The sequence below is a fragment of the Lichenostomus cassidix genome, chromosome 2 (genome assembly GCF_008360975.1).
Source record: "Lichenostomus cassidix isolate B80296 chromosome 2, HeHo_3.0, whole genome shotgun sequence".
In the NCBI taxonomy this organism is placed as follows: Eukaryota; Metazoa; Chordata; class Aves; order Passeriformes; family Meliphagidae; genus Lichenostomus; species Lichenostomus cassidix.
The window spans coordinates 102,667,055-102,679,838 of record NC_139482.1 but is presented as its reverse complement, the minus strand read 5'-3'; the positions used below and the strand labels follow the sequence as shown (position 1 = coordinate 102,679,838).

Here is a 12,784-nt window from a genome sequence, read left to right as displayed (position 1 = left end):
GGAGAGCATTTTGAGAAGCAGCCCTTCTGCTGTTTCTTTTGGCTGACTGTAACTCTGTAATCTCTGGTGCTTTGCTAATGTTGTGCTCTCACAGGCAGCAGCTCTAAGTGATGCCCTTAAGCTGCCATCTCCTGCTGGCTGTTGGCTTCTGTCCCATTTTAGTGGCCAGTGGAGAGACTTCACAGATGCTTTCACAATGCTTTCTTTTGGATTACAGCAATGCTGTACACCTGTTAAAGAAGCTTTCATTTGGCTGTAAGGAAATTTTCCTAGTTTCAGAACATCCAAGTGTGTCTTCTCAGTGAATGCAAATGGTCACCTGTGTTCTCCAGTAGTGTCCCATAGGATAATCTTGACTTATCTGCTGGAAACTGAATTGCTACAGACCAGGAAACCTCAAAGGTTTCCTAACAAACTGGTTAGCAGGCTGGGGTTATGTCAATAAAGCAAAATTAGACACAAACTTATTTGTATAAAAGACTTCTGGACACAATTCAGAGACTGTCTTTGGAAGCCCTAGCCCATCAGAACTGTCACAATGCCTTATCCAACTGCATGGCACATTGCTCAGTCTTTGGTGAGAGAAATACAAATCTATCAGAAGCCCAAAGAAGACAGTTCATCGTACAGTTTCAGGGTAAGAGGATGAAAGGACAAACAATATACAACAGATTGATGTTCTTATTGCTTAATTCACTAGTGACAGAAGCTCACCTGCGCAAGAAGCACAGCACAAGAACATTTGTAAGGCAGAACAGAAACTGTGGCCAGATAACCTAGCTCAAACCACTTTTCTGGCACTATAGTATTTCCTCACTCAAGATACGTACTAAAAATTCCATTCTTGAAACAAACACAAAACCCCAACCCAGTAACTGGATGAAGGGAAATACTCCCCATTACTTTGCACCGACTAAGGAAAATGTATCACGACTCAGTGTTTTCTTCCCCACCTACATTGCGTGTTTCCACAATTAAAGGTAAGGTTTCAAACTCAGATGCAGATTGAAATGATCTTTGCTGGTCTTGTCTTGAAGACTTTTTGTTTTACTGTTTTTTTTTTTTTTGGTTTTTTTTTTCCTCCACAGTGAAATCACTGAAAAAAGACTAGAACACTCTGAACACTTAAGTCTACAGAAAGAAGTCCGATCCAGGACTGAAACAAATCTTATCCATGAAGGAACTGAAATAGATACCAAATTCCAGCTGTTATGTGCAGCCATAATTTTAATAAGCATATCTAACATAACAGTATATGTAATGTAGTGTCAGCCAAGTATGTTGCTAAATCCTATAAACAGTATGTCAGCAACAGGTTCCAGCTGCCAGAACTGCGTTCCTTGATGGATGCACTATTAGAATGTAGGGATGGCTAACAGAATGTACTGACAGTAATTCAAGTTAATCTGGAAAAAATAAGGTCAGTGCCAGTATATTCAACACTTAGAAGTTACAGGATGACAATAAAACTAAAGGACAGAAAATTAAGGAACATGAGCAGATAAATTGCAGCTGACATTGCTGTAGAACAGCTCTCTTTCTACTTAGGGGGCTCCCATTTCTCAAGACACCAAAGGTCAGCACAGGTTTCAATTAAGCAAATAAGAACGCACCACTTGTTAAGGTGAGATGAATGGAAAGATCATTATCACCAACACAGCTGACAATTTTGGGGATTTTTTGTTTGTTTTTTTAATCTAGCTTAAATGACTGCAAAGATGAGGAAGGTAAGTGTATTGAAATATTCTCCTACATATTTGTCTCAGTATAGCAATCACATCTTGGGTGGGTTTGCAGGTAGGCTAAATAACCGAGATGCTGATTTAATGGAATTATCTGTCAGCAATATGCATTTTGTAAATAAGTTGTTTTGTGCTTTATTTTGATTTTCCACAAAGTCCCTAGCTTTAGTCATTATTCATATTACCCATCTCACAACTTTAAAACCAAAATAAATTAGTTTTCTGAGAATACTTTTTTCAGTATTAATATTCCTAGATACTAGTTCATTTTAAAATTCTAGGACACTCCAGAATTTCCAATTGTTTTCATGATTATTGCATTACCTGGAAGTTGACCTTGAATACATTAAAATATTTGACAGTTTATTTCATGTTGTCCAAATTGTTTCACTAGGTTTAATAAGAATTATCTTTCACATTGGCTCAGTAAAAATCTTGAAGCTTATAGGTGATATACTGTGTAGTTCTGACTGCAAAGTTGAAAGAGAAATAACATGTGCTTCATTAATTTTCCATTTATAATGGAATATGAGGAAAAAAAAGGCAAGTCACCAGACACATGGAAATTGAAGATCTATAGTAATTGATGTCAATACAACTTTCATATATATATAAACAAGCATATATTGGAAGATTAATTTGAAAATGGCAGTTGCATCTGAAATGCAAACATCATAAATGAGGAAAACATAAACTGAAAATGCAGATAAACTTGCATAGATAAACCCAGTCTAACAGCTCTAACATAAATTTCTGTGTCATAATATAAGGATAAAGACTTTGTACTATAACATACTATGTTAACAAATCACATTACACTTACTGGTCCTTATTAGCACCCTGACCCTAAGGTTGTTTTGGTCACCCATGGGCACAGGAAACAGAAAGAGGCTGGCTGAGACTGGGATTGAGAAGTATTTCCTAAGAAACTGCCTTGTCCTGAGACTGGACAACAACTCATTTAAACGCTGAGTTTCTTAGCACTACACATTGTAAAACAATGCACATTACAGTCAACCTTCACACAGGAAACTCAGTGCAGTACTAACCTAAACCCATCATCACTGGAAAATTCTTTTTAGACCCAGAAACTTGGTTTATATTATTTTATAGGATTTCTCACAGTATCCCACCAAAGGACAAGCAAAGCAAATGTGGAACTTGAATGACTGCCCTGTTGCCCCCACCTTCTGCATTTCAGTTTTCAGAAGTAAAATTTCCATCGTTAGCCTCAAGTGTCTGTCATAACTGAGTCTCATCAGTTGCAATGAAAACTTATGAATGACCCACATAAGAACAAAAGAAAATTTATACGAGAAACGTCATGCTTTGTATTTTTCTCAATCTCTTAACAAATGGACCAAAGACAACAGGAATAGTAATTACAGGGAATATTAAATGGCAAAACTATAATCAGAAGAAACTCTGCAGTGTATTTGATACATTATTAGCTCCAAAAAGCATGTATTTGTAGAAAACAAGAGTTGCAAAAACATCTTCCCGTGTATTTAGAGACTATTGTTGGCAGAAAAGTGCTGCTGCTTACATTTTGCTTTGATAGTTTTGTTTAATTTCAATTTTTTCCAGAGGAGAAGCTACCAGACAAGTAGAGGCTGTCCGCTGCTTTATAAATTTTTTCTTTCAAGGGAGGGAAACCATTTTGAAGAAACATTTTGATAAAACACGAAAGTTCCTTCTCACCTTCCTTCACTGTAATCCAACTGTAAAGCTGGATCAAATAGTAGAACTTTCCTGAAGTAAAATCAGCTCAAAAAAAGGACCTTATCTTTCTACTGTCCAGCTGCTCACTCTTGAAAGGAGAAATAGTAGATAAAAATTCAATTTCATTCCCAAAATGCAGGTAAAGAGGAAAAGATTTGGTTGACAGTCTTTAGACTATTCTAGGATAGTATCTTTTTCTGAAGATGCAGTGTTGACCCAAGCCTCCCCTACACCTCCAAGGTCAGACACTGTCTCAGCACCAGGGCTGCAAGTGGAGCTTGATGGGGTAAAGAAGGACAGTGCAGTGCAGGAAGACTGCACTTGATCCAAATTACAAATTATGAGAAATAAGCCCATCTGTAATATGAACTGCTGCCAACTGCTTCCACAGAACAGTTAAGTGGAAAATATCACAGTAAGTGAAATAATTGTTATTTCTATGTCTTTACACTGAGAATTCATGCAGATACTTTTGTGATAAAAGCCCTTACAAACAAATGTGAAGTCAATGTCACGTGTGATCTCTGATATACACAGATCAATCAGGATAAAGAAAATTATCCTGAATACTCTGTGTTGAAAAAATGTCACTCCTTCATTGAATTCAGATACTGTCACAAGAAGAGGTTACATGAACAAGTAGCTGCTCTTTGAACGATCAGAGTTTATGTCCTGAGAGTTTACGTCCTGGACCATACACAACAATTTAAATAACAAGCAAGTTGATAAAAGCACCTATTTAACATTTAGTGAGTTAAAGAAAGCAACAAAGAGGCATCATAACAATGTAATTAAATTATCAGAGTTGTCCAGTGTTGTCATGAATTTGCAGGTTTCATCTCATTTTGTGCCTTTCCAATTGTTCTAACACAGGACACTAGCCTTTTGGTACAATAATGAGAAGGGCACCTGGAAAATAACAGATACACAGAGTAACTCTTCAACCCACTAAAAGGGTAGAACTCTGCTGCTGTTAATATATATTTATATTGCAGGACAGACAAAAGGCCTCAGTTACCTTCTGTGCCCCATTGTGGTGGGCATTGTGGAAACACAAAAGGGAACAAAGTCCAAGCCCTAAAGGGCTTGTAGTTTAAAAAAGATAAGTGATAGAGTGAAGAGAAAAGCAATGGGATGCATTCAAAACAGACTGACTTTTCTAATACCTATATGCATTTGTCATCCTTTCAAGCTGCCAAGAGAGAAGAATAATCCTGACCTGCTTCCTCAAATCTACTGTACTCTGTTTGAATATTACTTCCAATGTTAACTGATGCCTGGTTAAGATTTTCCTTCTTAAAAAAAACAGTTTTAAACCAAGTATATTTCCCTTGATTTTCCAATGGCATGCAATTAGAAAAATGAAACAAAATTAAATGAAAACAGAAATAAAACTACCAGTGAGGGTGGGAAACACAGTCAGAATTTAGTTATTCTAAGTGAGAATTTAGTTATTCTTGCCCTTGACAATTGTTGGACATATTTTCATACAGACACAGATAATGTCCTCTAATTCCACTTCAGGAGTCTATTCCTGTCAGTTAAACATTATCTAAAGGTCCCTATGGAGGTGTTCATTTAAAGCTGATGCTGGCACAGTTTTTCACTCTTTTCTAGCCATCTGGTCACATACTGAATTGTCAGCTATTTTATCTAAACCCAAGAGAAGTCTGAAGGAGTAAACAAAAATATCAACAAAAGAAATCTCAGGGCTCAAAGTAACCACAACAATCAAGCCTGAAGTTATGATTTCTTCTCACTCACAAAATTCACACAAAAGAGACAATTAAAAAAAAACCCCACAAAACCTCAAAAGGTTGCAACCTGAGGCTATTTTGAAACCCCTCTCCCTCCCCAGCCCATATTCAGAGCTGTAAACACACTGAACATTTGTATTGCCCCCTTTTCCCCCACCCCATTCTTCTAACAATTAATAGAAAATATACAGATCCATTCCTTTACATTTAAGACTTAGAATCCCAGAGGCTGGCATTCAAAATTATTTTACATGACACTCCATAAAACCTTTTAATCTCAATTTTTAAATGCGGATGCTTCAGTCCTACGCTTTCTCTGCATACTGGCTTAAACAACAGAACGTGGAAGCTGACAGTCTCATTAAAGCACCCATATGAGAGAACTTGCTACAGTTCTATACAAATAGACAAGAGTCCCACTATATTAAAATGAAACCGAATCATCTTAGCAAACCTCTTTTTTCCTCATGGTCTTCTCTCTTCTCTGTGCAACGTTGTTCCATCTTACACACACACTCAGATGTGCCATAAGTGCTCTGTTTAAAGTGCATAAAAGCTATCCACAGCTCTTCTAAGAATGAAACAGTTTTAATATTTTCTGATCCATGTTCCTGCCACAAACATTCACCGGCAGTATGATAGCTCCAAGAGGAGACATCTGATTCTTGACATTTAAAGATACAATACTGGTGAAAAATAGTGACGCTGTATTAACTGCAAACAGCTTGTGAGGGAGTAGGTGATGTACTCCTAAAATGTATAATCAGAACAAGCAATAATTTCAACCTTTTGAATTTTTATTTTTGACTCAGAGCCATGAAAAAGAGGAATAGCCCGATAAACAAATCTGGACACGTTACAATAACTGTTTTAAGAGAATTTATATTCTATGGCAAAAAGAAAAGTAGGTTGTTACCCTGCTGGAGAAAGTATTAAGGTACCCCCAAGTTTCTCAAAAGGGTCTCAAAAGCTTTCATAAAAAATGAGCAGTAAATGAAAGCAAAATTGAAATTACAGAAATCAAAGAATTTGTATCCTGGTAACATTCAGTTAATTGACATTGTAATGCTAAATGAAAGCACTTCAACATCAAATTCCCTATACCCCTACTGTGACAGCCTTATAAATTCAAAAAGTACACAGAAAGGTCTTATTTTTCCCACATGAAAAAACAATAATCCTGTTCTAACATGAACTGTTTCTTTGAAATACTGAATTCTGGACCCAAAAGAAAGAAAAAAAAAAAGAGCTGATATATTTTTAATTTTAGCAGCAGCACCCTTGTTTGGTGATCAGTGACCTCTGGAGAAAGTTGAGACATCAGAGCAAACCTCCATCCCCCACAAACACCTGAGACAAGGCAGAGCACAGTTAACAGCAATCAGCTCTCCACACTGTACCTGGAGGTACTGACATGACCGTTCCTGCTGACACGTCTCTGCCTTCACCACTGTCTGGTCCATGTTAACTGATGCTTTCTGGTAAACTTCACGGGCTCTGCTCACGGTTAAGGTAGAGGACCAAGAGCTTTTCTTCATTAACTGGGAGTCCAAATTCACAGGCAGGTTTGCACAGGTAGAGCATTTGACATCATTATTGCTTCTGGAGGACTTCACAGTATGTTCACTAATAGTGTTATAGGCTTCCATAAAGTACTGGGAAGAAGAGCGATCAGGGCATCTTCCCATGGTCATGACCCCACTGGGACCATGATAAATGCAAACATCATTGTCCAAGTTGTCATCTGAACTCCACCATCCTGATGCATTGGATCTGGGCTTACCTTCTGACCGCCTTTCTTTACTCTTGCTGCGCTTCCCATACCTCATCGTCTGTGACTCCTCTGGGCTTGCCTTCCCCCCATTCACACTCCCCTTGGATGGTCCCTCCAGCGAATGGGACTTGGTGAAGAGCTTTTGGACAGAATGAACCAGATGCCGGATCCTGCCCGGGCTGTCGCTGCGGTGCTCCATGGCAGTTCTCTTGTACTGCAGGGTGTGATAGCCATCCCTATTCAGAGGCAGCTGCCGCTCAAACTGGTCCAAAAGGTTGGCAGGAATGCGGTTGGTCTTGTTGGCAGTTCCGTGGGGAACCAGAGCACACTCGTCCTTGAGTTCGTGGTGGGAGCTGTAATGCCTCCGGGGAAACGTGCTGCTGGCAATCTGATCGTTGTAGGGCACCATGCACTCGGCCTGAAAAGAGTTCCTTTGAGTGTAGTAAGGGTGGTCTGCGGGGTGGGGATCCACCGGGTTTAACAAATATGGCTTCCTGTCCTGGTGGTGTGGCAGACTGTCACATGCAGGGTCACAGGCAACCCCGTGGTGGTGACTACGGCTGCCAGATAATCCCTTCATCGCTGATGGAAAACGAGTCCCAAAGTCATCTAATACGTATGGCTGTGCGACAGGCAGATCTCAGAGAAAGGCCTAAAAGAATGAAATACAACAGAAGCCATAAGATATTTGACCTGACAGAATAAACAGCATGTGCACATTCTTTGTTTCTTATTGTAAAAATAATTGGAATAAACATTCTCAGACTCTTTTTATCATTTGATCTTTGTCACATCCAACATGGTGATAGGGATACCTAAATAGTACACAAGAAAAATTATCTTGTTCCATTAGCTGCAAAACAGATGCAAGAAAATTTTTCCATTATGAAAAGCAAGGTAAGTATTGCTACCTCTACTCTAAAACATCAGTCCTGAGAACATTCATGGACATGGGCATCCCAGGATTCTTTAACTGCTCATCTCCATGTTTTCAAGGCCAAATGGATGCATTTAAAAACATCTTTTCTTTAATGGAGCACTTTCTGGGCTTCTTTGGGTAAAAACTAATGGAAAACTTTTCTCTAACTTCAGTGAATATTTTTACTCAATCGCCATGTTGTGTGCCTAGACTGCAAACATCTCAAGACCACAACAAAACATTTTTTACCTAAGTTCTTTTCAAATTAAGAATAAAATAACAATGAATTACACTAACTGTCAAAATGAAGCCAAACCAACTATTTAACAACCTGTATAACTGTGGGGTTTGTATTTACTACTTGCTGGCTCCTACTCACTAAAAAAAAATATCATTCTGCTAATACATGGCTTGATTTATTTCTCAGTAATTTTTCAGTGTGCTAAGCAGTATTAAAATATCCCTGCATACTCCTACCATTAAAGGAACTAGGATAGCCAAAACTTGCACGCGACAATAACAGCGTAACACTTAATTCTTGATTGCAGTTATTCGTCCCTGAAGTGACTCACAGTACGGTAGAATATGGATTACAACAACTTGAAAATGGAAATCTTCATCTCAAGTGATATAATAACCACTCTGTTTGAGGCCACATGCCCTCATTTCAGCCCTCAACTCTAGAAAAAGCCTGGATGCAACCTATGAGCTACTAATGTGTAAATTATAGGGTTTCAGGTGTGGCAAAGCAGTTTCAGGGTGCTGTCTCAGCAGCTGAAGGGCAGAGGACTCCATAGAGGATGCTTTCTTATACTGCACTGAAATGGCAGCCACTCAGCTGCTTTATTCCATCCTGGCACAACTAATTACATAATACTTTTGGAAATGTAGATCTTGAGAGCTTTCTTGGAGTAAGGATAAACATGCATAGCAAACAGGTTTCCACTATGCTCCTCCAGTGTTCTCTCAGCTAAAGTTCATGTCTTAACAGGTTGTAGGCATTGTACCTACTGGCAAATTGGTAACAATGAAGTTTTCTGAAATAGCATTAAGTTAATGTCAGTTTGGAAAAGGATGTTCTGCATTTAATCAGAACTTATTTTATATTTTCTTCTGAATCTGCAGTGAGCCAAAGAGTTTTTTTTCATTATGCTTCAAAGCTAATCTGGATGTCTTGCACTTTATTCCCCCTCACTGGATCCCTGCAATGCAGAAAATATTCCTTCTCAGGAGACCTTGAATTCCAAAAAAAAGAGTTTTCAAAATACCACAAAAGGCTCTTGAGGTATACCAAATGGATTAAGCTGACTTACTTACCTAAAGAGGAGAATGGCTAAAGGCACCTTTAAAAGCATGAAAGTAATATATTCAGAGAGCTGGACTTGTCAATTATACTGTAGTGACAATCCTTAGCACTTCTAAAGAGAATTTTACATCCCTACCAACTGTTTTAAAAATATGATCTACTAGCCTGTGTAATCAAGAAACATCCAGAGGGATGTAGTAGTAGATTAATTACTTAGGTAATTGAAAATGTGACTTGAACAAAGATACCCCATCAAGAAAAATACTTCTAAAGGATATAAATACCAAATTAAAAATAATCCTATCTTTGGTATCTATGAATATGTTTCACACATCCAGGCTTATGAAAACAAAATTTCAGCCAGTTAATTTTTACTTAAATCCATTTGAAATCATGCAACACTCCTTAGGATGATTGATAAATTCTCTTAAGGCTAAAAATAGACTAGTGTGCTATATAAGATAAAAAAAAAATTAAACCTTGCCTCAAAGATAGGAGAAAGATATGAAAAAGTACAATTAACTGGGACATGCCCTAAAACAGTGATTTATTTTCATTTTTTCCCTATTTGAATGGCCATGAAATTTTCATACACTGTGGAAAAAAAGAATATATGTAGGCAAAGAACCAAAAGGACCAATAACTTACAGCCTAGCAAAGTCATGACAGGCACAGGGGATGTCATGGAATTATTAAGAAAATGTAGCCTTAATACACTGATACAAAAAAATGGCTAAGATCAGGAAACACTTGGTCTGATTTATAGACTGGGGCAGAATACTGTGGAAAACCTTGAAACTGAGGATGAGCTTAAAAGATGTATGGTTTGACCGATGAGAACAGCCATGTTACCAGCCGTGTTTTGGATGGTCTGGCAACATGGATGCTAAGGAGGATGTGCAAGAAGTGGTAAAAAGTGAAAAAGCTTATGAAAAGTGACATTTGTCTGCATAGAGAGAGAGCGACAGGCTTTCAAAAAAAAAATGTGGAGGAAGATTGGCTAAGCACTGCTATATGAGCTTGGATGGCAAGTAGGATGGAAATGTTTAGGGGGAAAAAATACATATATTTCTACACCTATTTTGAGTCTGAGCTGTCAATGGATCTTCTATGGGGAAATACTGGAAAAAAAAGCAGAAGACAGATAGGATGATCTGCCCAAAAGGGATCAGATGAACAGATAGAGAGAAAAGAGAGAAAATATGCTTGTGAAAGCAAAAGATCACAGGATTATGAAAAATCAGATTTAAAAGAGGAGGGAAAAAATAAAAGAAACGAACAAAGAAACAAAGACCAGAGAGTGGTAGAAAAATCAAGCTAAAACTGAAAGGCAGAAACTAACCTGTTTAACAAAAAGGAGTGGTGGTAATTTATTCTCCAGTCTTAGACTGCTGGATGCATTAAGAAAGTTGTTTTTTTAAAATTTATTTTTATTTTTACCTGAACTGAATCACTCCTGCCACAATATCACAAGTGCAATGAATTAGGAAAAAAAACACCAATCATGTACCATAATGAACCTTCCAGGAAGAAAAGAATGTGCTGAATACTGAAGAAAGGAGTTGCTTTTCTTAAATATTTAGTGGACAATTCTTCTGCACAAAATTGCCCCAAACAGAAAGCCTAAATCATTCTCACACCTCAATCCTGTTTTAATATGTTAATGTATGTCTAGAAGAAGTCCTATCCTACAGTCTCCAATTTTATCAGTATTTCTAAAAGAATATGTATAATTTTCTAGATTTTAATTGTGTTGGCTGAACTTATACATCAATGTTTAGTGCAATTAACAGCTGGAGGCAGGGCTATCTGATCACGTCATGAGCAGTTGAGAGAAAGTAAATTAAGGCTTTTATTGTATTGGTATTTTTTGCCAAAATAAGGATATTTAATTAGCCATGAAGTAGGGCAAAACAATTGATGAAGACTCTTAAATAAACAGTGCAAATAGCAATTCTATAGAGAACAGACCAAAACTACTTGATGGCATAGGAATAAATGAAATGTGTAAATAGATACAACATTGTAAGGCTGAAGAATGCTTACTACTTTCAACATTCATATTACATTTGCTTTTGTTTTCTTGAGGATGCCCTGGGTAAGAAGGAAACAAATATATTCATCCTTGTCCCTAATGTGGTGTCCCTAATGCATAACAATTTCCTGGAATAACCTAGTGGCTAGAAACATGCCTATTTAAATCTTATGTAATTAAAATAAATGCAGAATAACAAAACCTGAATGCAGAAATCACCTTCTCTTGTACAAATTTCATTTAACTATATTGTCTACTCATGTGTTCAAACTTAACTCATAAACCACATATTTGAGAAATGTATTTTTTCCCTTAGATATATGTACAACCTTCTGTCTTATAAAAATTTACTGATATGCCACAGAGCCGCTCCAGCTTTATCCAACAAGACTGAAGAATCCACACTATGCTGGAACAGAGGAAAGACTCCTCTTCTTGAGCAGCAGCTCTCCCTGTCTCCCTGTGCCCCTGGCAGGGAGGAGGTGGAGCTGAGGAAGGAGGGAGGGATGGGAGGATGGTGTTCTACTTCCCTTTATCCTGTTCTGATTTTGACTGTTAATAAATTCTGTTTTGACTGTTACCCATGATGGCAATTGATTTGTGATCTCTCCTTGTCCTTTTCTCCACTCATGAGCCGTTTTTCTCTGCCCAGTCCAGTTATGGAAGGGAGTGATAGAATGACTTTGGTGGTCACCTGGCACCCTGCCAGGGTCAGCACACCACAGGCTGATGGACCTGCAGCTCCCTGGGTCCTTCTGCTTGCCCTTTTTGAAGGCTGGGGTGACATTTGCTTTCTTCCAGTCCTCAGGTACCTTTCCTGACTGCCATGACCTTTCTAAAGTGATTGAGAGTGGTCTAACAATGATGTCCACTAGTTCCCTCAACACTCATGGCTGAATCCCATAAGGGCCCATGGACTTCTGGATGTCAAGTTTGACTCCACAGTCTCTAAGCCAATCCTGATCAACCAAGGGGAAGTCTTATTTTCTCCAACAGAGTTAGTTACCAACAGAGACAACCTAATTAAGCATCATCACAGCACCTTGGGTCTAATATCCTTGTCTGTTCAGAAAACAAGGAGTGAGAGATGTTGACTTTTTTATTGTTTGGTTAATATGGTTCTTCTAAGATACCATTCAGTGAGTTAAAAGACACTTCTGAATCTTCAGGTGTCTGCCAGGTCCAGAAATCAAAGTGCTGGGACAGAGGTGAAGGGCAATGCAAACACATAATGTGTTTACATGTGTGTACAGCTCTGAGTAAGGAAGGCACTTAATCACATGCACAAATTGAACCACACCAGATTGTTACTTACACCTCAGATTGCAGCAGCCCTTTCAAAGAAATGCTGAGCTACTGTTTGAAGTGAGAGAATATAAATGATGCTTTTTAGCAGTACTGTTTATAGTTGTGCTCTCATTTTGTGTTCTGTGGTAAACAAAGATAGGTTCTAATTTCCATACTGAACTCCAAGGATTCTCAGAATTTGATTATTTTTTAATCCCAAACTATGGAGTGTTCTCAGTGAA

The 12,784-nt window shown here is 38.0% G+C and overlaps 1 protein-coding gene across 12 annotated transcripts in view; it reads right to left on the bottom strand.

The window, feature by feature from the left end:
- Nucleotides 1-12,784, bottom strand: part of DLGAP1 (DLG associated protein 1) — a 405,566-nt gene that overhangs the window by 131,043 nt on the left and 261,739 nt on the right. For all 12 annotated transcript variants that reach the window (XM_085052618.1, XM_085052611.1, XM_085052617.1 and 9 more), the window contains one exon: nt 6,622-7,647. In XM_085052618.1, the coding sequence (XP_084908744.1) occupies nt 6,622-7,575 (954 nt within the window). In that variant the 5' untranslated portion in view covers nt 7,576-7,647. The remainder of the gene's footprint in view (nt 1-6,621; nt 7,648-12,784) is intronic.